General features: G+C 54.6%; 1 protein-coding gene across 1 annotated transcript; it reads right to left on the reverse strand.

Annotated features, from left to right (window-relative positions):
• Window positions 1-1,143: 1,143 nt before the first annotated feature.
• Window positions 1,144-14,109, reverse strand: DENND2D (DENN domain containing 2D). The gene is made up of 12 exons (XM_075055664.1): window positions 13,948-14,109; window positions 10,195-10,379; window positions 9,563-9,675; window positions 9,379-9,448; window positions 8,181-8,258; window positions 7,946-8,086; window positions 5,909-6,057; window positions 5,570-5,747; window positions 5,018-5,059; window positions 4,543-4,633; window positions 3,857-4,096; window positions 1,144-2,647 (listed from the first exon to the last, which is right to left on the reverse strand). The coding sequence occupies exons 1-12, from the start codon at window positions 14,000-14,002 to the stop codon at window positions 2,586-2,588; spliced, it is 1,404 nt and encodes a 467-aa protein (XP_074911765.1). The 5' UTR covers window positions 14,003-14,109; the 3' UTR covers window positions 1,144-2,585.
• Between the last annotated feature and the right edge of the window lie 13,719 nt (window positions 14,110-27,828).

Genomic DNA, 27,828 nt, shown 5'->3' on the forward strand with positions numbered 1-27,828 from the left:
GACATGCACACTTGCAATATGCAGTCTGTCCACCTTCAGGGCATTAAAGCTCTTGCTAGATTGTACCAGTCAGGTGATTAAGCAAGCATGATAATATCAAGCTGCTTTTCAATGTTCAGGCCAACCCAACTCAAGAAACCCTTAAAACTTGCTATCAGGAATGACATCAGTCACACAGGCTTAGGAAACGAGGACAGAGCTGTTGGGAAGAGTAACAGCATACTGAAAGGGAAAAGATGTGAGAGAAGGGTGGGGGGAGATTCGGGAGTCCTGGGGTAAATGATGCCCCTGGGCTTGTTTTCTTTCTTTCCAGCATCTTCAGCCGCCACCTGTAGCTCTGAAGCTGCTGCTGGATCGTGGGGAGAGAAGTTAGTGCTAGAAAAGCGCCTGGTTGTTCCTGTTACTCTGTCTTTTTGTCTTCCTGTAGCCAGCTGAGAAGCTGAGCTAAGAACTGATGTGCTTCCCAAAGGATGCTTGTCTGGGAATGGATCTAGGTCCCTTTTTCCATAACAATACTAAAAGGGAAAGTGCTTTAAGTAACTTAACATTGTATTTCAACCTATTCTCTGTTCTGCAGTCAGGCAAGGTAGCACCAACCCTTCTAACGCGCTGTAGTTAACCCTTGCTGACATCTACAGCACGGGCTACATTTGAACAACTTTTTAAATTTAAGGATCATTTTTGGTGTATCTGTTTTCAGCAGCTAAGGAATAACCTTCTATTACATTTTTCTCTGGCCGGAATTAAGCAGCCGCACAGTCCAGTCCCTTATGTGATTTCTAATTCTTCCTTTCTAAAGAGCTACTGCCAAAGCAAGGACCAAAAAGGTCAGCATCTTCTCAAAATGGTAATGAACAAGCAGGAGAAGGGGGAGAAAAGTGGCCTTTTCAAAAGGGACAATTCTTGATAGGTGCTCTTGATTTTCCACACACACAATTTTCTGCTGGCAGGTGAACTTTTAAAATGAAAAAAAACACAGAAAAAGACCACTAACCTTTAATTTCCTGTAGTTAAACCTGTAACTCTCTCTCTACCCATGAGGGGGAACTTGTGGAGCCAGAGGATACCCACAGTGCCACAAATCTCCTTTTTCTCTAACAAATAATTCTTGTCCCCCCCTCCAAACACACATGGGGGCTGAACAAAAATCAACAATTTTATTTCAGTGAGGCTAGAGAGTTTCATTGCTCTTCAGTTTGTACCCTCTGTCCGACTGTGTTTCTGTCACTTACATTTGTGCATGACTGTACAAGTAGTTATTTCTAAAATAAATGCCTTTTACATCTGTCTTGTTTTTGTTAGATGTTCAACAGCTCCAAAAGCAAAAGCTGTCTGGCAGTCAGCCTGCTTATTTTTTAGTGTTAATGTAAAATCTCTCACCATGGCATTCAATACCACTGCAAAAGTTGTATTAAACTGTATTTTTGATAACATCTACATGTGTGCACTTGTCTAGTGGGTACTGAGTGATACGGCAGCTTGGCTGTAACATCCCAGAGGGGAGGATAAAGTTCTGCCTTCGACCCCAGCCCTTGCTGGGCGAAGTATCTGGCCCTGGTTTGTCTGGGAAGGAACCAGGCAGATCTGCAGCCAGAACCAGCTTCCCCTGCTGCAATATTTATTCCCTGGATGAGTGCATTAGGAAAGGGGGAGAATGATAATTTACCTTTAAATCTGCTGCAGACATCACATTTCAGAGACAGTGCTTCAATGAACTGCAAGGTTTTTAAAGAAGTTGGCATCAAAACCAGAAACAAGGACGATGTCGACATGTTTTACTACTGGATTTAACACATACTTCCTCCCTACCCAAAGCTGTTGATCAGCTGTTTCCCTCCACTACAAAATACAGCCCTGTGGCCTTCACAGTTTGCTTACAGCACAAATAAATAACCTGTTGGAAAATAATATTTTTGTTTCTTTAAAGAGCTAAACTGGGCTCTAAGTGGTACCAACGAAGCAGGCAGCTGCTATAGAGGAAACCGCTAAAATCCACTGCAACTGTTCCTGCCGGTATTTAACAATGAGCATATCTTAACAGAAAATAAAGTGAAACAGTTATTAATAATAGAAACCTCTGAAACTTATTCAATAGGATGTTAGTTATTTGCAAAACCTAGGTTTGTTTTAATTAGAAATAACACTATTTCCTACTTGTCCTTTTTTTTTCTCTAACAATTACTCTACCACCTTTGTTGTCCTGCAGCCAGCTCCCTGACTTCCCTCCCTCACTGCATGAGGTCCTGATGGGGCCAAAGACTCTGCGCAGAGCCAGACACTGTGAGCCACAGTTTGTCCCTGTTGCTAGCAAGATGGGAAAAGAAATCACAGCCTGCTTGCTAGCTCTGTGCAAAAGAGTTTTCCAGTGCAATGATGCCCTGAGGGAAAAAGAAAGGGTAGAAACTGGTGTTTGGTGCTGCCCATGCATCTCATGAGTCACAGATGGGTAGGAACTGGCGGACAGATCCAGAAGAGTCCAGCATGCTCTGCCCTTGGACGGGGCACGCATTGAGTCTGTGCAGTGTGGTGGTGCTGGCGGGGACCTGCTCCGTCTCAGCCCTGCTCCTGTGTTCCCAGGCTGGACTTCAGGAGTCCCTTCGGTGCTTCTTCTGTTCGTGGTACTCTGTTATTTTCTGCTGGAAATATGCTGTGGATGAGAAAAGAATAGTGAAATGCAAGCGTACAGGCTGGGGAGGATACAGAGCTGCACAGCCCGAGTCCTGGGGAGTGCATATGCACCCTGGGAGCCAAACCATGCCGGGTTGTGGACAACTGCATCCAGGTGAGGACCCAGGTGAAACTGAGGTTGTTGCAATTCCACCCATCCCTCTCACCTACCCGAAATGGGCTTTATTATGCTGGGCTAGTGTAAGTTTTTAACCCACACTCTCACTCCTGTTCAGTTTTTGTGTTTCCTTTCCAACCAGCAAGGAAGAGAGAAAGCGGGAGACCCTAGGAATGTGAATAGCCAAAAAGGTGACATAGACTGGGAATATAATGAGAAAGCTGGGATTGTGCCATCCCTCTCTGCCAATCCCAGGCAGACCCAGGTCCCATGTCTGCCCTATAAAGTCTGACCTAAAAGGGCAGAAAAAGCAGCAACCGAGGCAGAGCCAGGCCCCGAGTCCCCCAGGCAGGCTGCAGACCAGCCGGAGAGGGACCCACCACGGGCACCATGTGCTGCTGGCTGCCATGTGGTGCATCCGAGGGGATGTCTGCTTTGCTCCAATGCGGCAGTCGCTGATAGAGTGCAAGGACTGCACCCTCTTGCACTCTCTCCAAGGGCAGCAAGACCTTGGGGGGGGAGCATGCCCTAGGCCAGGATGTCTCTGGCCACCGATAGATGTTTTGGGTGGTCTCCTCAACCTTCATCACGCCTGTTTGTCCTCATCATGGGCTGGGAGGAGGCTCAGCTCTGCCCGGTGCCCTGTAAATCCCCTGGAAGGGGAAAGGACCAACCCAGCCACCACGGGTCTGTGCCGGGGCGGGTGGCAGAGATGAGTCAGGGCTCACAGGCAGCGCAGCCAGGCTCCCAGCTGCTGCCTGCATCCAAGCCAAATATTTGCGCAGCTACTGGCATGTTTGCCTAAAAACACTGTGCTCTCAGTAAGCCTGCCCCATCCCCAGTCAAGCGACAAGATCTGAAATGAGTCCAGGGATTTTTTTTTGATTGTTTGACAGGGACAGAGAAATGCAGCTGTTGAGAGCAAATGGGTGCTACTCGCTGCCCTGAGCATCCTCAGCCTAGAGCTGCATTCCTCTCCGGGCATGGGGCATCTCTTTCCCTTAACCAAATATCCCAGGACTTTGCAAAGCTCACGTGACCAGAGAGGGAAGGAGACACAGGGCTGTTTACCTTCCTGTGGGATCCTGCTCTTTTCTGCCTCCTCAATAAAGAGGGAAAACATGTTCGTCTTCACAAACTTCTTCACAAACTTGCGGTTGGTCTTGGAGGTGATGGCTTTGCAGAATGCTCGCTCCTGGAAGATGCCCGAGCCGTTTTTACTCCACTTGATATGTGAGGCGTAGTGGCCAACCATTCGGACGAAGAATTGCACGAAGGCTTCGGAGACGAGTGTGTTCACCTGCTCGGATGCTGGAAGAGGACACAGAGCATGAGAGGTGGGGTTTGGACCTCTGAACATGGAAAGGATGGTCTTATTTTAACCTGGCCCGTTCACAGTCTGTGTTTGCATTCCAAGAAATTATTTCTTAAAACCTCCCTCTGACAGTAAACAAAGATCAGACTAATTTTGCTGAGGGAGCACTGGCTGTTTTGGCTTTCCAGGGTGGTGGCGTCTTTGTGGGCCAAATATTGGCAAAAGCTGATTTTTTTCAGCAGAAGTAGTTGCTCCTGCTCTCATGTTTCGCAGGAGAGGGGAAAGGCCAAGGGATTTCCCTCCCATGGCTGCATTTTGTTGCAAATTGGAGCAGAAACATCTCAGGCCAGGTCCCTTTAGGAAAATAATTTTGCTAAGGACTCTGGCCATCTGCGGAGGGCAGCTTGTGTGTGTTTTACCATATATAAAGAGACATCCTTACTATGTATGTTGTTGTTGTTGTTGTGCCTGTTCAGAGATGTCAGCATCTCATTCTGCAGCTTGATGGGCAAGATCTCCTCCTCATCACCGACCTGGAAGGCAAAGGGGCCATGAAGCACCTGGCACCAGTGGGAATCTGGCTCAGATGGCAGCAGGCAGCACTTAGTGCATCCCATCAGTTGGGATTTCTGCAGAGCTCATTAATTAATTATCATTGCAGAGTGCTGCAGTGACGCTGGGAATGGGATGCCGAACACACAGCCACTGCTGCTCTGGCTCACCACAAGACGGATGCAGTGGCTGCAGACATCCTTTCATGGGACATTCCCCCTGGATGGGTGACACTGAGATATCTCTGCCCCCAAAATGTGAAAGCTGCCCGTTATGTGGCACTGAGGGAGAAAGGTGCCCTTCCTGGGGCTACCCAGGCCAGGCGAGCCCACCCCCAGCCCCATGTTCTGCGCGGGGGGACCTACCGCCCGGAGGATCTTCCCTTCACAGAGATCCACTATCAGAGCCTGAAAGAGAGCAGATAGCACCCAGGTTTAGCCCTACTAAGGCATGTGGGCTTCCTCCCACCCATTTTGGGATCAGGCCAGTGTGTCTGCAGCCCACGAGGGTGGTGGGAGAGGGATCAGTCCCTGTGGGCTGGGGGGACCTGGGCAGGGGGACCAGGGCATCCCCCCAGGGACCATGTTTGCTGCAGGCTGAGTGGCTTGTCCCCATACAGCTTTTCTCCACTTCTGCAAGGTTGGGATGATGCCAACAGCCAGCCTGGCCAACCGCAGCTCCCTGAGCCCCCAGGGTCAGGGGTGCAGGTCCTGGGGTGGCCAGAAGCACCCAGGAGCACGTGGAGCTGTTGCCCCAGGTGCCAACAGGAGGGCACACGCAAGAAGCCCCAATCTCCAGCCTCCCTGGATGGGAAAAGGGCACAACCAGAGCCTCCAGTCCCAGAGCCAGCCCAAACCCACGGTCACAGACTAACCAAAGGCTCCGTCCAGATGTTTTCCCCCACCCACATAAAATACCTCCTCCATCGGCTGGTCCAGGACCCGCTCCAGGTGCCGCATCTGGATGCCGACCATGAAGGGTGTGGGGCAGCAGACGGTGTCGAGCAGGCACTCGGGCACCACGGGGATGTAGGTGTGAGCCCAGGTGAAGGGGTAGAGGAGAGCAGCCACCGCATGGATGCACTGCGACAGGACGCTGCAGGACAAGGAGCCATCATGGTGGCATTGCATGAGGAAAGGGAACTTCACTGCTCAGAGAGAGCATCCCACCCTGAGCTCAGCTGCATCCTGCACTCCTTCAAGAGGTTTTTATGTGTTTTTTGGTTTGTTTTTTTAAATAAACAGATCAGGACTCACCTCAGCTCCTCTGCCAGGAAAATGAGCCGTCGCTCCAACACGGCAGAGGCAAAGATGTGCAGGATGAGGTGGGGGCTGAGCCGCTGGAGCAGAGCCTGAAACTCCACGTGCTCCAGGTGGGCGTCCACAGGCCGCGTGAGCTCAATGAGCTGCCAAGGGAGAGCCACCAAAGCCTGGCTTAGGAGGTGCAATGCTTCTCCCCACCACCACCCTGGCCCCCCAAGAGGGTGATTTGGGAGCAATTAACAACGCAGAGTTTGCAGCATCTGCATCACGTCCCTCTGTAAGGGACAAACTTCATCTTGTCCTGCCTGGAGATGTGGGCTGTGCAGTGCTGAGGATGCAGGGGAAGCCAGTGGTGATTTGTGCACTGTGGGGTTTATTTACTGGGGCACTGAATTTTTAACCAAAATGCCTCTTTTCTCTAGCACTCACAAGGAAAGGCTTTCCTGTTGCCCAGGAAAGGGAGGAGGGATGAGGGTGTGACTTTTGCTATAAAAACCACAAAAACTTCCTCAAAAGCCTCTCTGGGAGGGCCAGCTCACCTCATCCTAGCTAGGATGGCCCAAAAGTGAATTATCTAATGGATATTTGCAGGGGGTCTGTCTATTCTGCTGGCTTTGCCCCAGACAAGAGTCTCCCAAACCTGGTCGATACCTCTGCCCTGCTGCAGGCAGCCCTGAGATGGTGACTGCTGAAGGGTTAACAGGACCGTGCAGCTCAAGACACAGTCCTGGCCCCTCTCCCCAGCTTTACGGGGCAGGGGGAAATCCCCCTCCTCCATGTGCCAAGCTGCCTTTCCAGCAAAGCAGCATCTTCTCAGCCAGCAGCATAGGGCTTGGCTGGGCTCCACAGCCCCTTTCCAGCACAAATCCTGCACGATCCCCAGCTCCCAACCCATACAGTACTCAGAATTTATTTTCACGCCTTTCCCTGTTTTCTCACTGATCTCCTCAACTTGCTCCAGCCCCTGCCTGGAGCCCCAAAGCGCAGCTCTTTCGAAGAATGTCCTTGTATATCCTCCTTCCCCAGTCACCCCCAGCCGTGCTCCCTGCAGCCTGGCCTACAGCCAGAGCATTGAGCAACCTGCAAAGCCAAGGCACAAGCCTTCCTGGATGAAGAAATCTCTTGCAATTTGATAGCCAGCTGTTTAGTTGCACTAGAGAGGAGGGATCTTGTCCTCAGACCCACGCTGGCAGAGTGCATCCCTGGGATGCTCAGCTCTCTGGTTATTTTGCCAGGTGCCAGGGCACATCCTCCCCCTTTTACCACCCCAGCTTTGCCACAAGAGAAAGAAAAATCAAAAGAAAAGGCTCTGCCTGTGCAAGCCTGGGCCGTACGTGGGCGAGATGAGACCTGTGGGCACCGTGCCAGTATCAGATCTCCTTTCCACAGGTAAAGGCCAAATTTGCTGCATGCCCGCGCCGCAGCAGCTTCCTGCCTGTGATGCTAAACTGGGACGGGTGTCAAGGCTGAGAGCCGAGCACTGTGGTGCGGAGGGGAAGCTGCAGCCTGTGACACCCTGTGACAGCCCCGGCACCACCACACACCCCAACAGCCCTGCGTGCTGCACCTGGAGGTGTGAACACCAGCTCACAAGTGGGGTGCAGCCAGCCCCGCTCCATGGCCCCCTGCATGACACACCGCTCTGACGTAAAGGCTGTGCAAGCACCAACATGTTAAGAAATGGCGTCCGGGAAGGTTTTGTGCTGCAGGTCCAGCATGAGGCTGATGGAGTTGCAAAGATGCTGCTTTACAGGGATGCAAAGATGGGGCGGCATTGCCTGTGGATTAGCTCCATCCTCATCCTCACTGCTTGCTGCTCTCCTCCTGCACCAGGAGGGAGATGGCACCCATTTCCTCAGGGCACGAGGCCCCTGGCAGCCCGACCCACCACCCACTGCTCCAGCAAGCACCCATGGGTGCTGCAGGTGTGGAGGGTGCTGCAGGTGTGGAGGATGCTCCCAGAGGTGGCCTGGGCTCTCCATGCTGGAGCAGTCCAGGAGGTGCCGCTGAGCCCTCGAGACCCCCACCAACCTCTGTGCCTGACTCAGGGATGAAGCTTTTAATGGTGACGGTTTTCCCTGGAGCTGGGAAGGGCGATTCCCGAAGGCCCTGCATGAAGGGGTAAATCACCGCCATGGAGATCTGGCGTCTCTTTTCCACCTCGTCCAAGATCTGGGGGACAAAAAAGTGAGCTGTGAAACCCTGGCAGGCAATGGAGCGGCTGCCTGGGCCACCACCGTGCCAGACGGAGCCACCACATCCCTACCTTGGAGAAGAGCCCAAAGCAGCCCAGGCAGCTGATGATGCAGAAGACCTCAGGGAGGCGGACACCACGGCCAGATGGCTGGAAGAGGATGGGAAAAGGCTTTGAGCATCTCCCAGCCCCGCTGCACCAGCTTCACACCCTCCTCAGAGATCCTCCCTGGCCCCACTCACCCCCCCACCCCAAGATGCCAAATCACCCACTGGATTTTCAGAGCTGGGGCTCAGGCCCAGTTGATGCTGTAAAAGCAGAGGGTGCCCAGGACCAGGAGAAGGCAATTCAGATGCCAAAGTTGTTTATTGTTTTGGTGCAAAACCTTTTGGCATATTCCCAAACTTTCCTTGCCTCAGACATGTGTCCTCTGAGACCTCCTGTCCCAACACCCTTGGGGCTAATTCTGCCTCCTACTGAAACAGGGACCAGTGGGATGAGCATCCAGGCTGTTTTTCCCTTTCCAACTGGATTATCCTGGGTCTGTTTGCTCTCTGCACTTTCAGCCCTCCAGACATGCAGTTCAAACAGCCAGAGCTCAGCCCTGGATGCAGAAGTGGGCAGGTTTGCCAGGGAATGAAATGGTGGTGGCATCCAGCAAGTCACCAAGCCTTGGCGTATGGCTCCATGGCTTTATGTCCCCATTTACGCAGGCTGTGCGTAAATCAGCAGCCAAGGAAGATCTCCATTGCTCCTCGCAGCCCCCAAGCTGGCCAAATCCATGAGCTGAGAAAGGCAGCCACTGCTCAGAAGCAATTTTTGGGGACGGGGCTGAGGGCACCTGGCTCCTTGGCACCTGGATGGGTGCACGCGCATCACCATCCTGATCCCAAGTGGGATTTGCAGCCGTCCTGACCTCTGCGACCAAGGGAAAAGAGATCGGTAGGGAGGCAGCGACCACTGATACAGGGAACGGCACCTCCCAACCCTTGCATCTCCTGGTTGCATTTCAGGCCAGCCCTGGTCTACAGCAAACACTGCTTGCCTCCATTCAGCATCCAACTGATGCCCCAGCAGAAGAAAGCTCTAAAGAAAGCCCTTTGGGCACGCCCTTGCTGCTTTTCATCTTGCCAAGACAAATGGCTTTCTAAGGCACGTCCCCAAGAGCTGTACTTTGGGCATGGCAGAAGGCATCGTGTCCCACCATGGGGATGGGGTGACATGGCCACCACCAACCCAGCGACGGGTGTACAGGCAGTGGGATGCTCACCAGCAGGCGCCTGCAGTAGCCGATCTTCCTGCTGCCGTCCACATTGGTCAGGACGAAAGAAAAGGTTTCGCTGCAAGGAGAGACAACACATGGGAACAGGACGGCTCTTCCAGCCCACAGCCCTCAGGGGTGTGATGGCATGGGGTGGGAAACCATGGCTGAGACTCCGCAGCGGGGCAGGTACCTGGTGAACTCAGTGACAGGGGCCCAGTTGTTGCCATCTGGGAAGCAGAAGAGGGGGATGGCTTGCAAGAGACGTTCTTCCTCCTCCTTCTGGCCCTTCAGCAAGTTCTCACGCTGGAACAAAGCAACGACAAGAGTCAGGGTGATGGAGGGTGACCATAGCCCCAGGGGGTGGGGTGGGGTAGGTCACAAAGCAACCCCCAGCTCAGACCGAAGCAGAGGGTGCCCACACATCCCTGGACAAGCATCTCCTAAAAATCCCATTTTTGACTCTTTTACTCCAGGGATAGCGGGGCAAAGGAGAGGTACCCAAGAGTGCCTCTGCAAACAGGGGCTCTCCTCCTGTGCCATTTCCCCAAGGTGTGATTTCACTGCCATGGTCTCCCCTTTTGGGACAGGAAACCAGGGAGCACCCCTGGGGTTTGTGGCCCTGGGCTCGGACTGCAGGGAGGGACAGACGGTCCCAGCAACCCCAACCCATGAAGGCAAAGCCCTGGGGTTTGAGTCTGTGACTCAAGGGCATGGGGTATTTTTCTGTTCTCCTCCCCTGGCTCCAGTGACAGGGAAGGAGCAGCATCCCCTTTTCCTCTAAATTTGGAAAACTCAACTTCCAGGAAACAGGGGACTAAATACCTTTGGGAACTGGTAGGTTATCTTGGGTTCATAATGTCCATCTGACATCTTCTTCAGTGACACCACCACCAGGTACTCAAAGAAAAACTGTCCAGCAGAATAGAGGACAGAGCTCCGCTCTCCCGGCTTCCCCTGCGGCATCCGTGAGGGGTTGTTTTCTGCAGCAGAGGCCTCCTCTTTTCCTTCTGTAGCAAAAAAAACCCAGACAACCCCAAAACCAGAGTAGAGTGAAATGAAAAGCCAGGAGGTATCCTGATGACAGGAGAGGAGATGCAGAGCTACCCATGAACCAGTCAAAGTGGCTGGAAGGAATTGGGACCTGGTGCAAAGGGTGGTTTGGTCCCTGACAGTGAACAGCTGGGGACATGCAGGCACAGGACACAGAAAGGAAAGAGAAATGGCTTTTATGAGGCTTTTGGAGAAAATCAAAGTGCTGTCAGACACCCAAACCCTGCTTTGCCCCATCCCAGGGTGGGCAGAGGGACACCCCAGGTGAAGCCAGCACGTGGGATGGCAGAGACCACACGGTCTCTGCAGAAAGCATCAGCAGGAAGGTGTGGGAATGCTTTTATAGCAGTCAATTTTATTCCCTTAGGGAAAAAAAACCAGCAAACAAACAGCACAGATCTTGTTAGAGCACCTCCAAAGGCTCCAACAAGATGAATCCCAACCTCTCCCTGCCAGATGTCCTCAGTCCTGGGAACTGCTGATTGCAAATGAGATACTCGAGGGTTTTCCCTAAACCACAGCTCCCAAACCAAAGCAATTCCTTGAGATTACATCCCATTTCTTGTTCAGCCGGTTGGGGAGGACAGCTGGGGAGTGTCAGCTGTCACAACCCGAAAAACTAGAATTAAGAGTGAAAAAAGCCCAAGTCGACATCTCCAAGGGCCCTTGGATGATCATGGTGAGGCAGTGAGATCTGAGGGCTGGGAAAGAGAGGAGTTAAGTGCCAGCGGGAGGCTGCAGCCAGGCCATGCCATAGCATTTCCCTCTCCCAGCAGCCGCTTGCGAGTCTCTAAATCCCTGGTTCCTGGCACTGAAACTGTCCCGGGCTTGGTCTTGGCTCTGATTACAGCAGGGAGCTAGAACAGAAATGCTTGAGCTGTTCCTAGGAATAACAGGCAGGGAGACAAATGTGTTGGCTGGATGAACTAACTGACTCTTGCAATTTGTCCCTGCATCCCAGAGTTTGGCCCTGGGCTCTTTTGGTTGTGCTGCACCTTCGCAGGGCAAGGCATGGCAGTGGCTGGCTGCTCCCATTGTCCCTCTCCCCTGTGCATGACATCCTCCTCCGAAAGCAATGCTGGTGGACACTCCACCACATGTATCCCTCTGGCTCTGTAGCTGCCTCCTTTAGTCTGGAAACACCTTTGCAGCCTTCGCTCCAGGTCATTGGGAGCCAATAGCTCATCTGAGGAGGAGACACTCACAGTCCCATCATGGGATGTCCCTTCCCAGGGACAAAACCACCTTTCCCAGCTCAGGGTGGGGAGATGTGTGAAGACACCCCCGTGTGCACCCTGAGGCTGCTCCACCTCCGCATGCAAAGTCCTTCCTCTTGGTACGGTGAAATTCAACCCAAAGAGCTCCCTTCGCAGCAAGGGGAGGCCCAGGAGCATCCTGAGGATGAGACCTGCCTGCAGACACCTCTGGTTTATCCTCAGTGGGGATCACCCATGTGACAGCCCAACAAGGTGCTCTGGGCCAGGGAAAAAAGGTCAACAAGATGTGCTTTGCTTCTCCTGCTCCTCCTTGGGATGCTCCAGCAATGGCTTCAGTGGTCCAATCTCACCTATGGGGCTGGGGTAGGATGTTGTTGCTGGGGGGACCCCAGGGAACCAGGTTGTGCAGTGGGGAGGGCTGCTGGCATCCCCCATCCTCGCTGGATGCCGGTGTTGGTTGTTTTCCCATCGCAGATTGCCAGGGTAAGGTGAAAGTCGGGTTAAATCCTGCCTATCCAGTCCCATCCTGCATTTCAGAGAATACAAGATGCACTCTCAAGCAAGGGCTGGAATTGCATCATGACCATGGCGTTTTCAGACAGCCAAGTAAAACCCACCGCTCTGGGGAGGCTGGTCATGCTGGGCTGCGGGTCTGCCTCTTGCAGACGGACCCACGTGCCTGCCCAAAGAGAGACCCAGCGCAGCGAGCCCCGCCAAAAGCGCAGTGTCACCCGGCAGTGCTCCCCTGCACCGTCTGGTTGCAAAGCCCTTGCTGGCAGTCTAAATCCCTCTGGGACCATAATACCCCATCCCTGAGCTGGAAGACGAGCTCCGGGTGCATATGGGGCCTTGCACCGTCGTGCAGATTTGGGCAGGTTTAATGTGGCATCAGAGGTCCCAGTGCTCCCCAAAACCAGCAGCGTATGCAGTTCCTCATGTGTCCTGAGGATGTAAGCCACTGTCACAAGAGCTTTGGCCAATGACTCTTCTGTAGCCCAAGCGAGGAAGACTTGGGGACTACCCTGCAGCCCCTCCAGCAGCGGGAGCATCCTCTGCGAGGAGGGGCATGAGCCAGGCGGCTGGGGCAAGGGGGCTCCTGCAGCTCCTGGATGGAAAGCGGCTGCCAGTGCTGTGGATTTTCACCCCTCCCTCCACTGGGCACAGAGAGGGCAAAGGCTGCTACGGTGCACGGAAATGGCACCGGGGCTGCTGGCATTAAAAGAAAAAGACATTTTGCTGCACGACCAGCTTCCCCAACCAGAGCGGGGTTTTCTTATCAGACGAGGGCTGTGCTCAGACCCATGTTGAGATGTGGCACGACCTGTTTCTTTCCTCCCAGAAAACTCCCGGGCTGCAGTGTGTCGAAATCTCCTGGCCTGGCACAACAGTTTGTGGTGGAGCTCTGCTTCCTGTGCCATGCAGCCACCCACCTGCCCCAGCAAAGAGGAAACGGCTTTTGCTTTATCAAACCTTTTCTGCTGAGCTTGGAAAAACATATATCGCACCCAGAGCAAGAGCCAGCCACCACAAAACAGACCTGAAGGGGAGGGGGGGCTTGCAGTGAGCCCCCCAAATCCACAGGTTGCCCCAACCTACTCTATTGCGGCTTGAGATATGGCAGGCCAGAAAACTCCGACAATCCATCCTCTATCTCAGAAAAGCTCACAAATCCCAAAGGACCGATTTCAGCACCGTCCTCTAAAGGCTCCGCAACACTGACCTGCCTCAGGGCCACTGTGCCCCCACGGATGCCGTCGATGCCACACTCCGGCATGGCTGTGCTCGGTGAGCAAATGGCTGGGAAAGCTTTGGGGGACATGGTAATGGGGAGCCTGGGGGTGGGGTAAACCCCCAGGGGATGGGGTAGACTCCTTCGGGACGGAGTTGGCTCCCAGGGGTTGGGGTGCAGCTCCCGGCATGGGCTGAACCCCCAGGGGCTGGGGTGTGCTCCCGGGAGATGGAGTGCACTCCCGGGGGCTGGGCTGAGCCCCTGAGGATGGAGCGAGCCCCCGGAGATGCGGTAAGACCCGGGGGGGGAACGGCCCGGGCTGGGCTCCGCAGGGTGAGCGCGTACGGGCAGGGCTGGAGGGGACGGAGCCGGTGCCGGTGCCCGGTACCGTCGGTCCCACCCGGCGTGGCCGCGCTGCGCTGCCCGGGAAGGTCCCCGCTCCGCCGGCAGTCGTCGGCTCCCGCAGCCGCGGCCCCGGGGCACCGGTCCCAGTCCCAGCACCGACACCGACACCGGCACCGGCACCTCCCGGAACCCGGCGCGGGGCTGTGCTCCCCGGCGTCCCCTCCCGACTCTCACCTCTGCGGCCGGAGCGCCGCAGGCTCCGTCGGAAGAAGTTGCCGATGGAGGCCATGGTGGCTCCCGGCGCGGAGCGGCCCCGGTGAGGCCCCGGTGCGGCCCCGGTGCGGTGCGGCGCGGCCCGGCGGGGAGAGCTCGGCTTCCGCCCGCTGCGCTTTCGCTTTCCCGGGGGAGGAGGGACGGGACGGGGCGGAGAGGAGAGGAGAGGAGAGAAGAGGAGAGAGAGGAGGAGCGGGGGGGGGGGCCGGGCACCTGGCACCGGTCGGGACACGGGGAGCCCGCCCCGGGAGCGGGGGCACCTGGGCACGGGGGGCGGGCCGGGAGCGCCGGGCACGGGGAACCGGGAGAAGCGGGCATGGGAGTCCCGGGAGCATGGGGGTCCCGGGGGAGGCGGGGGCACCTGGTTGCAGAAGAGCCGGGAGCACCGAGCACGGGGACACCGGGAGCGCCGGGCACCGACAGCACCCGGGCACGGCGGTCCCGGGGACACCGGGAATGGGGGAGCCGGGAGCACCCCTGGGTACGAGGATGCCGGGAGGAGCTGGACGCGGGCGATCCGGGAGCACTGGGCACGGAGGTCCCGGGAGGGACCTGGATATGGCGGTCGTGGGAGCACCGGGCACGGGGGGGAGCTGAGCACCCCCGCACACGGCGCTGGGCACCCCGGTGGGGAGCTGGGCACAGCCTGGGTAGGGGCATGCGGCACGACTGGGCACGGGGTGGGAAATGGGTCAGGGACCTCGGGGATAAGGGGTGGCCTTGCCCTACCCCACGGGGGACGAAGCACCCAGCCCCAAACTTCCAGTACCCCTGCCTGAGCCCCGCTCTGGCCTCCCTGCCTCCTCCAAGCCCTTTTCTCCCCAGGAGCCCACTGGTGCCAGGGACGGTGCCCAGCGCAGCCGCTTCGGGGCTGGGGGTGATGCTGACCTGTCCCCTCCAGAGGACAGAGGTTTTGGGGTCTCCCGCATTGCAATGTGATGGGGAGTCAGCCCAGCCGCCCTGACGATGCCACCGTGCTTTCATTTCCATGGCCGTCGGCTGCGAGCTTGTCCTGACTCCACTTGAGAACGCTGGCTGGGTTGTGCTTTCCCTTGGGCTGGCGTTTCTCCATCGGGCAGAGATTTATTCCCCCTCTCAGGGCCGCCTCGGCCAGCTCTTGGGCTCCAGGCTGGTTGCCATCTGTCTTTGTTACATGAAGGGAGAGCAGTTCGGTAGCGCTGTGATACAACAGCCGCCCCATTCCGGGCATGCAGCCGGGACGCCTGCAGAGTTGCTCGGTTTTGCTGGGTGGTTTTACTGCTCCAGACCCACCAACAAGGAAAGTCTCTTTAAAACCAGTGATATCTTAAAAAAAAAAATCCCCCTTTTCCATCCCTAACCTGTCCACACCCCTAATATTTCCTCTGTGATTTTTAGGCAGTAATTAAACATGCCGAAAGGGCTTTGGGCACAGCTATCATTTGTGAGGACTTTAGGTGTGATGAGCTGTGCACAGTTCTCAGCCCTAATGCTGGAGAGTGGCTGTTTGCAGATGTAGACAGGATTTCCTACACCAACTATCCTCCTTTCGTATTTTGCAACACCTCCCATTCCCTTCCCTTTCCCGAGCGTGGGCTGGACTTTGAGGGTGGATTTGCAGTTGGGGAAAATGGCCTTTGCCAGCTTGCAGAGGTGGCGGATGCTTTCAAAACACGTCCCCAATGGGGTGTGTGCCTCTGACCCAGCCAGGATGCTGCTGCCTTGTTGGCGTTATCAGGGAATTGCTGGTCGGGGGGATGGTTTCTGGCTGATCTTGAGTGGGTGGAAGAGCACTTGTGCTTCCTGGAGGAGAGGGCAATGTGTTTGTTTGAGCACAGGGCTCATTCCCAGGAGAAATTTCCTCTTGGCAAGAAGGGAAAATAAAAAGTTAGGGGGTTTCCCCCTTGAGTTTGGAGGAAAATCCCTGCTTTCCTGGAAACCAGAGCCACCTTGGGAAAACAACTGCTGCCTTCAGCCAAAAGAAATCCCCAAATTCTTTGAGTTTTTTCCCGTATACACAAATCTTTTCTGCTTTCTCCCTTTAAGGCAAGTCTCTGACTACGATCCTGCCTGGATAACGCCTTGCCTCTGCTCAGATGGATTCTGTGTGGGGAAGAAAAGAGCCGTGTCCCTAGTCACAAAACCTCCCCGCTCCTGAGGAAACACTGTCCCTTTGTGCCCGGCACACAATCCAGCAAACCTTGCACTGCTGAAAGAGGTTGAACTTCTGAATATTCCCACTGAAAGCTCCTTTCTGCGGGAAGCCAGCCGCCCACCGGGACAACAAATGGGCACATTGTGGGATCCTCGCGGCTGCTGGCCACTACGGATGCAACACTTGCCATTGCGCTGCTCTGTCGCCGCTGCCAAAGTCATTTTGCTTCCCTGAACCAAGCCCGGGGAGTTTTGTGTTTGTTGGTTTTTTTTTTCCCCTCCTTGCAGTCCCCGTGCTGATGAATACATGCTGGAATTCAGCTTTCTGCAGGGATGCTGTGTTCAGACTGCAAATATCCTGTGGCTGGGGGACACCGTTGAGAGCATCCCGTGGGACTGCATCACACTGGGACTGGGGTGTCCTCACCACTGGGACCCTGCTTCCACCACAGCTCCTCAGCCTCCTCCTCCTCTTGAGGAAGGCTCAGCTTGCTGCCCCTTGCCTCATCCCTGTGCATCTTCACCCCTTCCCTGTCCCCTTGCTGGCTGCTACATTTCAGGAGGGTGTTAGGTACCAGAGCAGCTCAAGCATGTGGTGTGTGAGTGGTTATTATTTTGCCCATTGCAGTCAGGCTGGGGTCAGGGCTTGGAGTCGGAGGCTTGGGTTTGGCTGCAGCATCCCTGGCAGGGATGTCCCCGAGGCTGGTGGTAGTGGGTGCCCCCCCTGCCCCGGGGCTAGGGAGCCCAAGGCCCTCATTTCCAGCCTTTCCCATGCCAGGGAGTTTCTCCCACTGGATGGCAGCACCAGAGCAAAGAAACCTCTTTGGGAGACCTTGCAGGAGAGGGGACCTTCCTCAGGAGAGAGTTTTCTCTCTGGGTTATCTGGCTCTCCGGAGGTTTGCGCTTGGGCCGAGGACGTGCGGGTTCAGTTCACTTGTGTTTGCACCGTTCCTGCCACTGATGCTTCACTCGCTGCCCTGTTCGGTGCTTGGTGATCACTCCCAGCTCCCCAAAACAGGGTGCCGCATAACATCCTCTGCCTGCTACTCTTTCCCCTGATGCTTGTGGGTGCAGGGGGACCTGCAGGAACAGGGTGGCTAAGAACCAGCCAGGACACTCTGGGCCACGACCAGGAGCAAAGCAGTGCCAGACTGGGCAAGGAGAGATATCAACCTTCATGGGACACCAAAATCATAGCTTCTTAGCAAGGTGCAACCCCTATCCCCTAGAGTCCTCCCTGCTCCAATTGCTGGGGTGCAGAGAGCCCCATGTCAAAGTCACAGACCCCAAAGGTTGCACATTTTTGCATGAAAAAAGCTTTAGGGACCATTTCTTGCATGGTGGTTGCAGAGGGGGCTGCAAAGCTCCCAGGAATTAGAAAACAAAGCTAATAGGGCCACTTTTCCCTGTACCTGATAGTTTTAATCCAAATCCAATCCACCTTTAGGATTTCTTGGAGGTAGTGTTCGGCAGAGGGGCTTGGACAGCACTGGTTGGGCAGAGAGGATTGGTGCTGGGCTGCAGCCCCCTTGCAAATATAGTGCGGGGAAACTGTTCCTTTCCGGGGCCATTTAATGGTCAGGAGGTTCAAAGACGTCTCAGTTTACAGGCTGCTGGCTGGGCTGGCATGGCTGTTTGCAAGCAGGCATCCATAGATGGAAAGGGTTGAGCGCAAGCCCAGCCTCAGGTGTAGCATGGGATCTTCTCCAGTCCCTCCCGTACTGAGCCAGTGACTCATCCTGGGTTAAAATGCCAGCTCTGGCCCGTTTTGGCCTTGGGAGAGTGTTTCAGGGCTTAATCTCCTGCAGTGTGCAAAGCTTATGGCTGATTTTCCATCAGGATGCACCTGGTTTTGGCTCCCAGGTACTTGCTGCCCCTTTTTCTGCTCAATTCAAAGGGTTTCTCCCTCCTCTTTGTCCCACAAGCAGGGCCCTGGTGCAGATTTAGATCTCAGCTGAGCCTGGAAAACTCGTGGCACATCTGGACGCAGGTGGTGGCACCAGGATCCAACCTGCTGGGTGGCTTTTGCAAAGTCCTGGGCATCCCTACCCTGAAGCATTGTGGTTCAGTGAACTGCCAGTGCTGGGGGTGCTGGGGACACCGGGGACCGGGCTGATAGTGCTGGGGGTCATGGTGTCTTGCCCCAGGGAGCACAAGATGATGCTGGAGAGGGCCGGGGCAGCCGGTGGGAGCTGGTTTTGCTACTTGATTAAAAAAGGGAGGAAATTGGGAATTTGTCAAGCTGGGCTGAACAGCCTGGGAAGGAGATGGCAGGGGAATCAGAGGGTCAGTCCTGCCTTTTGGGAGCACGGGGTGGGCACCCATGTGAGTGTGGGGGTCCTGCAACCCCATGGCCAGTGATGACCCCAGAACTTAGCTCATCTCCTCCAAAGAACAAGAAGCATTTGCAGCTCGGTGCAATCCTTGGGAGCTGGGGGGTACTGGGGTGGCAAGAGCCCCCCAGTTACTCTGGCAAATTGCGACCCCAAACCGAGCTCTGTAAGATTTGCTAATCTCAAAATATTGTTGGCATTCAGAACAGTGATTTACTGCATGTTTTGCCACAGCAAGTACTTTCCAAAAGGCCATGCTAAGTTTACATCGGAGCTGCCGGGATCAGATAACCAGTTGCTGGCTGCTCCCTCCATCCTCCCCCCATCCCTCCTGGTTGCCATGCTGGGGTGCAAAAGGACATCAGCTTCTCCTGCGCCCCGCAAGGAAGAGATGACCATGGTCATGAGCAGCAGAAAAAAGGGATGACCAAGGGCATCTTTCCTCGCCCAGGCAGTGGGGTGGGATGTGTGTCGTGGCCTGGCTTGTAGGAAGATGTGAACTCATGGAGAGCCCTGACACTTTGCTTTGCAAGTCACACTGCCAGGGACAGAAAATAACCAGCCCTGGTGCCCAGCCTGGCCATGTCAACCTCCCCAAGGGCTTTGCAGGTTGTAAAATTAAATCAGCTTCTCACCTTCAGTGGCACCCAGGGCTGGGTGAGAGCCCTGCACGTCACTTTGCATTCCTGCAGCTTTTTACCACCCCACAAGATCCCTGAGGGCTTTACAGGTGCCGAGCAGGAATGAAGCCTCTGGCCGCTGTTGCCCAGTGGGATCCCCTGGGCATTTCCAGCCCGCAGAAAGGGTGGGCCCTCTGCATGTCGGCTGTGTCACGGAGCAGGCAGTGGGTCCCTCCATCCAGCTCACTGTTTGCTGGGGAAGTCCTCCTCCTTCCTAAGGTCTCCCTGCCTAAGAGGCACAGGACCCCCCATCTCTCTCTTGGGATCACTGCCACCTCCTAACCCTCAAGAGATGGGAATGAGCCCGTCACATGCACTCATGGCAAAAGCCACCAGCAGCCTCAGCCCTGGCCCTCACTGGCCCTTGGTCACAGTGGGCTGGAGGTGGTGGCCTTCCCCTGCAAAAATACAAGAGTGTCCCTCCTGCATTGGCATGCACATGGACAAGGAGGAGGATGGAGCATCCTCTTCCACAGCTGTTTCCTTGCACGTTATGGGGTCAACAGATCAAACCCCATTTGTTCTCTGAAGCCCATGTCCTGGCCCAGCTGCTCTGGAGGTATCTTGGGGTGATGCTTCCTCCAGGGAAGGCACAGGGCTGTCACACAGTGCTGAATGGGGACAGCAGAGATGGGGCAGGGAGCAACACATGCATCCAAAGCAGGGCTGGGCCACACCTGGCTGTGGAGACACCAGGGACACCAAGGACCAGGCATAAAGGGAACAGCATCTTCCCAAAGCTCGGCACAATTTCTGGAGGATTTCAGCTGGACCCAGGGTGAGGACAGCCTGACTGAATGTCCCCATGATGCTCCCTGGTGGCAGCAGAGAAAGGGTGCAGCTGGGCCACGGTTGGACATCCCCAGACCGGTTTGTCTTCCCAGTTTACTGGGACCTGGAGGGAGTCACTGGGATTTGGGGGTGGTCCAACTCCTCTCATAGCCCCTCCGATGCAGCAAACTCTCTAGGGAAGGGGACACAGTAGGGAGGTTCCCAAACAAAGGTGCTTGGGTTAAAGAGAGATGTGGGATGGCTCCGGGACGTGCTGTACCATTAAGAGAGCAGATCCCATTTGCTTCAGAGCATCCTGGGAAGGGACAGCCCCCCCTCAGACATGGCAGGGTGCAGACAGCCCTTGTGGTGCCAGCCACCACCATGCTGGCCTTGGGGATCTCCTTGGGGTATTGGCTGCACCATCTGAAACGCAGCTGGTCCCAGTGCCGCCAGGGCTGGGACGGGTCTGGCTGCAGGACATCATGCTCATCCCCGTCTGCTTTGATGCTTTCAGCCAAACAGGCAGTTGGCTGCTCTGGCTGCAGTGGGGTTGAGCATGGCAGTGTCCTGGAGGGACTCTGCGTGAGGTGGGGAAGAGGTTGGAGGGTGCAGATAGGAGGGGGAGATGGGGACAGCAGAGGGAAAGGAGGCAGGTGAGGGTGCAGGTGAAAGCATTTAAGGCAAGGCAAGGAGGGGTGTGGATGTGAGAATATAAGGGAGGAGCTGGGAGAGGAAGTGGAGACACCAGTATCGGTTCTACAGGAGGGACTGGAGAGGAGCAATGGCCCTGAAGACACCTAAGGTGGCCTTATGTCCTTGATAGAATTATAGAATTGTTTAGGTTGGAAAAGACCTTTAAGATCATCAAGTCCAACCGTAAACCCAGCACTGCCAAGTCCACCACTAAACCACGTCCCTAAGCACCACATCTACATGTCTTTTAAATACCTCCAGGGATGGTGACTCAATCCCTTCCCTGGGCAGCCTGTTTCAATGCTCGACAACCCTTTTGGTGAAGGTATTTTAACTAATATCCAATCTAAACCTGCCCTGGTGCAACTTGAGGCCATTTCCTCTCCTCTTATTGCTTGTTACTTGGGAGAAGAGACCGACCCCCCACCTTGTTACAACCTCCTTTCAAGCAGTAATGTGATGGAGATAAGGGGACCTGAGGGGATGCTGAAAGTCAAGTGAGACCAGGAGTGTTTGCCTGGGGTGTAACTGGCCAACAGCATGGTGCACCCTGGCAGGAGTTTCAGTGCCTTGAAGTTCTTACATCAGGGCTAGACACCGTCCTGGGAACCAGCAGGTACTGGCACTGCCTGGGACTGTGGACATGGAGATGAGCAAAGTGGGGCTCTGAGTAGTGGTGCTTGCCCTTGTGCAGTGAAGAGCAAACACCTGAGCTCTCTGCTGAGACTAAATAATAAAGAAATATGCCCTCGGTGCTGGTGGAGCCTAGGGCTGAGCTGTTTCCTCCCCCTTCTCCTGCAGAGCTCCCCAGCTCCCCACTTGCTGGCCCGAGGGTTGCCCCAGCTCAGGGACAGAAGCAGTGTGTGGCTGCATCCCCTAGGTGCAACTGCTGTGTGTAAATGTCCTGAATAAAATAGCAAATGTGTCTTGCAACATTTCAGGGCTTTCTGACCACCTGCCTTTTAATGCAGAAGGGAAAACCCAAGCTGCAGTTTGCAGCCTTTCACTGCTGCAGAGTGGGACCAGGCAGGGCAGGTGGTGACAGAGCCTTATTGGCATCCCCAGCTGCTGTCCCCAACCCTTGGTAGAGGTGACCCCCGGCAGGCTGAGGACAGTGGGGATGGCATGGGCTCAGCCCCTGGAGACTCTCCGCCTGCCTGCCTAGGTAAGCTCCTGCTGGCAGCCCCAGAGGTAGGGCAAGATTGGAAAAAAAAAACCCACCAAAGGCAAAGAAATGCCCCAGGTTTGGCATTGCTTCTGGGTGCTGGAGACACGGGAGGTGACTGATGCAGTGCCAAGGTGCATGAGGGCTTCTGCCAGCCCATCACATCCTGTCCCGGCCAGTCCTGGGTGCAGCTGCTGGAGGTCACTGCTCCTGCCCTGCACAGTTGCCAATTCGGAGGGTGCTGTCCACTTTGCGCTGTGGCTGCAATGTGCGATGGCCCTGTGCATAGCGCTGTGGGGACCGCTTTGGCTGGGGGCAGCAGGTGATGCCACTCCATGATGGTTTTCCCCCTGCAGTGCTGTCCCTGGGCTGGAGAGGACATGGAGCTGGCACTGAGCTCCCTGGCTCAGCTCCCAGCTAGACACCAGGCAAAATTGGGGCATGCCTGCATGGGTTTTTCTATTTCTCTCCTGCTTGCAGCTCAGAGGAGAATTATCCCATCACAGCCCCAAAATAACACCCCAAAGAGGCCGTGGGTTCTGGGTGTTTGCATCCATGAGTCCTTCCTGCAGCCGGCAGCTCCTGATCCCAGCAGGCAGGTTGCAGGTGTAGGCACCCCCTGTGCTGCTCCATGAGCTGATGCTGGGGGACCTGGTGGTGGATGAACTCATTGCATGCCCTGACTCATCATAGAATCATTTAGGTTGGGAAAGACTCTTAAGATCATTGAGTTCAACCACTAACCTAACACTACCGAGTCCACCACCAAACCATGTCCCTAAGCATCACATCTACATGTCTTTTAAATACCTCCAGGGATGGTGACTCAACCACTTCCCAGGGCAGCCTGTTCCAATGCTCGACAACCCTCTTGGCAAAGAAAGGATTATTGATGATTTTATGAATCAAACTGTGGTGATGCTGAGTGCTGGTGGTGTGAGCTGATGTCCAACCATGCAACAGGAGTAACTCCAGAGCGTGTGGCGTGTGGCTGGGCTGCATGAACACTGCTTCTGTGCCTGGCAAGGGATGCCCAACAGGGCCTCAGAGACACTGCTGATGATGTCTCTTTATTGCCTGGTTGTGTTTTCTAGACCAGACAAGGGCATTTAAAAGCAATACTTGCTTAAAACTCCTGCCCCAGGGCAGCACTGCAACAGGCACTACTGGGGGGGGGGGTTTGGGAAAGGCCTCAAGCCCACGTCCCAGCTCAGCCCCAGCCTGCAGTCATTGCTTCAGGGTGAAGTAAGCGGACGCTTGCGTGCGACACACAAAATGGAAAGCTTGCCTATGTCCCAGCCCACCTGCCGCCTGCCCCGGCTGCTTGACTCAGCGCGCTGCGAATATCGTGGTGACACGGAGGCTGGAAATGCTGCTGGGAGCTGGGGAGCTGTGACGGGGCAGGCAGGGTGCTGAGCTGCCCTGAGCCTCAGCCCTGCTGGCATTTGCAGTGGGCCACTGTGTGTTCTTCATATGACCTCCTTGGTTTTCTGGAGGTCTGACTTAACCCCCCCTGGAGAGGGGACAGGCAAGGGCAGGAGGGGGGGAGCAGCCGAAAGGAGGGGACAGCCACTCACAGGAACCATTTCTAGCTGCATCAGTAACTGGCAGCAATATCCTCCCCCAAAGGAGTTTGGGCACCTCCTTTCTGCTAAAATCCAGGGGGTTTGGGCATTTTTCTGGCCATTTGTGGTGTCTCCCATGGACTCACAGTCCACACTATGTATGCAGGGCTGGACGTGGCCATAGGGAGGTGGGGATGGTTCTTGCTCTCTCCTGTTGGGTGGCTTTGAATATATCCTGCTGGGGATGGCAATGGGGACAGCATGCTGTCAGTCCCGGGTGTCCCCTTCCCCACCCTGATACAGGCTGTGGGTCACTGCTCCTTGTTGACACCCATGATACCATCCCTTCAGCCTGGCTCTGTCCTCTGCCCTGGTGAAGCACATCACTGGTGCCAAGGACCTCATGACGCCATACTCAGAACCAGTGGTGGGCCAGGTAACCACATGTGACATCCACCCTGCTGCTTTCACAGTCCTCCTGGAGTGCAAAGAACCCACCGGGCTTTCCAGAGATGTTCATGGGGACAGGAGCAAGAGGGGACGAGTGCAGAGGATGTTACATCTTCAAGAAGCCCTTCCCACCCTGATGACACTGGCCCTTTGTTTATTCTGGGCCTTTGGCATCTCTGCTTTGCTTTACGATGTGCAGGTGGGAAGGTCTCACCACCTCCTGTCTAATCCTGGAGCCCTGTTCAGGGCATGGGCCTAATCTCTGAAAGCCTCCAGGGTTTGCCCCAGCTGTCGGAGGCATCTTCTGTCTTCCCACACCAACACACCAGCTGTCATGATGGGCAAAGGTGTTGCTGAGGTTTTGCCCCGTCCCACCTAGCAGATCTCTGATGCTGCAATTTCCTAAACTGGCAAATCTGGGTGAATGGGTAGACCTGATGCTTTTGGGATACAGCCAGATTTATCTCTTTGCAATGCAGTCCTGTCAATAAACTCAGCTGAAAGATGATCATGATGCATCTTTTGGGGGGTTTGAATAACAGTGGTATGAGGAGGATCTCATCCTTTAATGAAGAAACGAGGCTCTTGTTATTTAGACCTATATTTTACCTGGAAGATAAGTAAGGTAACATAACAATGGTGCAGTGGGCTGGAAATGTGGGTCAAAACCAATTTATAAAAAGTATCTGCCTCCTGTAGAGAAGAGGTCTTTTCTCACTGGAAAACACAAATACCCAGTATTTCAGCTAATTCCTGAAATATTTGGAGTTGCAGGCAAAAAAATGTGTTGATGTTTAAATTGTCACTAACATTTTAATGTTCAACCCTCCCAGTTGCCTGCTGAGGTGGAGGAATCACATCAGTGGGCATTTAGTTTTGTTTTCAGTGCCAGACTCATTTTAGTTCCCTCACCCCAAAGTTAGGAGGCTCAGACACCCTGCTCCCATCTTTGTTGGTGTAATGACTCCATGGGAGCAGTTTCTTCCTCCTCGTCGTGCATGCACAAGTGAAGCCATCAGGATGGGTAATGAAACCTTTGGCTCCCGGGTCTGGTCCCTAAAGGAAACCCTTTGACTTTGGCAACCTGCCATCATGCCTTTGTCATCTACAGCAGGCAGTGTAGTGTTTCCATGCTTGAGTTTGCTCAATGTACAGTGCTCTTGCCAGCAATGTGTGAATAAACAAGATGCCAATATACTACAGTAACATGGCCCAGATAAGTTTGGATGATAAACCATGTTGATTCACTTGGTCTTAACCTATGAGTCATCCTGTGAGTCAACAGCAAAAACAGCATCTAAACATCATCGAGCAGGTTGAAAAACTCAAGTTTTGTTCAAATCAAGAACTTCAAGTGAAAAAATTGCATTGGTGTTCTTTTCCCGGGGTAAGTGTTTAATTTTCAAGTGCACGCAGTTGAATTGAAATAGGAGAGAAATTTGAGTGCTCATTTCCTTATGAACTAGAGTTTTGGTATTGATTTTTTTTTTTCCCAGCTCTCTTTAAATTGCTTTTTCTTAACACATAATCAAAAGAAACCTGCTTTTTGCAAAGCATTTTGGTTTAGATTAGGCATCATGATTGCCTTTGGGAAATACACACAGAAGACTTCTGAGCAGGGTTGATGGTTGTGGGAGTCTGGATGTGGCCACCTGTGAGCTGATGGAAAAAGACATCAAGGCATGGGCCATGTGAATGCTGAGGGGTCAAGGAGGTGTGAAGACCATCCAAGACAGGATGAAATCTCTGTGGATCAAGGTATGGAGAAACCAGAGCTTCTCCAATCCTTCCCTCTGGGTGCCAGACCTACCAGGGAGCCAAAGGCAGCTGGAGAAGGACAGACAGACAGTCTCCCTTAGCCCTACATAGCTGTGCTGGAGACCAGGGCTGTGTTCTCTTTTGCCGGAGCTGCTGCAGAAAAATCTTCTGGTTCGTGACCCACTTGGCAAGTTTGAGCCACTCCAAGCTGCTCCAGGGAGCAGGAGGGACTGCGAGTACCCGTCCATGGCCTGCCATTAGCAGAAATGGCCAGGAACCCCATCTCACCCTCTCCTACCTAAGGGAGCTCATCCCTCAGGCATCCCAAAGGTATTTTGGGGAAGGAGGAGCCTTTATTAGTCATATTCCTCCTCACTGCTGAAAGTAATCAAGGAACATCTGGATTATCACATAGTTTTGGAGGAAACATGCCCTCTCTAAGATACTGATACCATCTCTTGGTGTCCTGGCTTCATCCTGCTGCCAAACACTGTTTCTGAAATAACCAGGAGAGAAAAAATATCCCTCCCTGGAGCAGGAGGGTCATGCTGCCAGGCTGCAGCCTCCAGGCAGGATCAGAGCCCATGGGGGACCAGGTTTGCACTCACGTTACCTGATCCCCATGTGACTTGCAAGGCTGGTGGCTGTGATGAGCTTTCTTCTCAGCTTACAGGAGGAGCAGGGCTAGCAGAAAGTGCGGGGTCTCCTTTGTGCTCTTTCTGGAGATCGGCAGTTGCACGTCTTGCTGTCTGTCTGTGTAGAGCACCATGGGCAGGGGTCCTCGGGATGATGCCTCCATGCAACCATCAGTGCTTGCCTGTTGCTGTCTTGCAGCAAGGAGCTGAGCTTGGTGTCTGGTCAAGCCCAGCACCCCTGTGAGACCCTGATGGACCAAAGACCCAGCATTGCTGCCCCGGCCTCCTCTCCCCATTCCCTCTTCCCACCCAGTCCATGGCTCCTGCTACAGCTGGGATACATCCCTCAAAGCCCTGTAGCTCTTTTTTTGGATGTCACCATCCCTTTAAAGACCAGCCTGGCCAACGAGGTTTTGCTCTTTCTTCTCTCCCTCCCCTTCCTGGGTGACCACAGCTCCTCCCACCTGGAAAACCACCCCCTTGTTAACAAAGCTCAGATCATCTGGCCCTGTCAGAGTAAACAGCTTCATGCTCTGGCTGTCTCAGAGATACCTCTTGACCCTGATGTCCATGTTTGGAGGTGTTTCCCAGGGAGCACGAAACCGCGAGCCTTTGGACCAATGCTCAAGAGAGCCGGTCTTGCTTGGCTCCTCCGTAGCAGCATCCCTGGAGGCAGGCAAGTAGCTGAGGAACAGGAGAAAATGCTCTGTCAACTCAAATTTGAGGAAGGTTGAGGAATTAAACCCTAGGTTACAGAGACATTTTTAGTAGCATCTCATGCATATAGCATGGCAAGTGAGGAAAAAAAGGACAGGCAGAGCGTGAGCGGGGTTATATCCTATAGGACTAATGCGACTTTCCTGGGTCAGTGAGGGGCTTTGGGGCAAATCTGAGTTTGAGGGCTAACAGAAGGGTGGTCGGTCACAAGTCCTGGGGTGACCAGACTCCATGGACAAGGTCCTGGTTGAATGGGCAGGGCAGAGGCTGGAGGACATGGCATAGGGCTGGCTAGTGATTAATCTTCTCCAGGAATGTGGATCAGTGGTGTGAGCAGCTGGGTTGGTCCAGATGATCCCGAGTTGCCTTCCAACCTCAACAGTTTGGGGATTGAGGTGGAGGCTGAGGGAGGACATGGAGGGAGCAGAGGGGTCTAGGGTTACAGCAGGGACTATGGCAGGACATGGTAGGGAGCAGGTGGGTTTGGGGGGTTAATGCAGGATTAACAGGGAGGATTGGGGTAGGGGGTCTGATGTTAATGCAGCAGCTGGGGGAAGGCATGTGGGGCACAGGGTCAATGGGGAGGCTAGGGGGAGGACTTGGGGTGGCAGTGGGTGGCTGAGGAGGTTGCAGTGGAGGGGTTGGGAAGCCCTTAGCTAGAGGGGTGTTGGTGCTGGGGACAGGAGCCATGTCACCGAAGAAAGGTGACCTGGCCCTGGCTTTCCCAGTCCTGTGTGAGCCTGGGGGGATGGGGGGGGGGGGGCAGGACCATGTGCTACAGTCCCATAGGAGGGGGTAGGGGTGTGCTGCTGAATGTGCAGGTCCCGGGTGGCTATTCCTGGCGGTCTCCGCCTGCGCAGGCATATTGGTTTGCAGGGAGGTGACAAGTGCCAGCCGAAGCCTATAAAAATCTCCCAACCCCTGTTCTGGCTCAGTGAC

This window comes from Buteo buteo, chromosome 23 (assembly GCF_964188355.1).
Source record: "Buteo buteo chromosome 23, bButBut1.hap1.1, whole genome shotgun sequence".
In the NCBI taxonomy this organism is placed as follows: domain Eukaryota; kingdom Metazoa; phylum Chordata; class Aves; order Accipitriformes; family Accipitridae; genus Buteo; species Buteo buteo.

Excerpts from the sequence above, each read along its gene's own strand:
- DENND2D (XM_075055664.1), bottom strand. The coding sequence starts at position 14,002 with ATGGCCTCCATCGGCAACTTCTTCCGACGGAGCCTGCGGCGCTCCGGC. Across the intron at positions 5,748-5,908 it reads TTCCTGGCAGAGGAGCTGAG|CGTCCTGTCGCAGTGCATCC; the intron begins GTGAGTCCTGAT and ends CTTGTCCTGCAG. Across the intron at positions 4,634-5,017 it reads AAGGGAAGATCCTCCGGGCG|GTCGGTGATGAGGAGGAGAT; the intron begins GTAGGTCCCCCC and ends TTTGCCTTCCAG.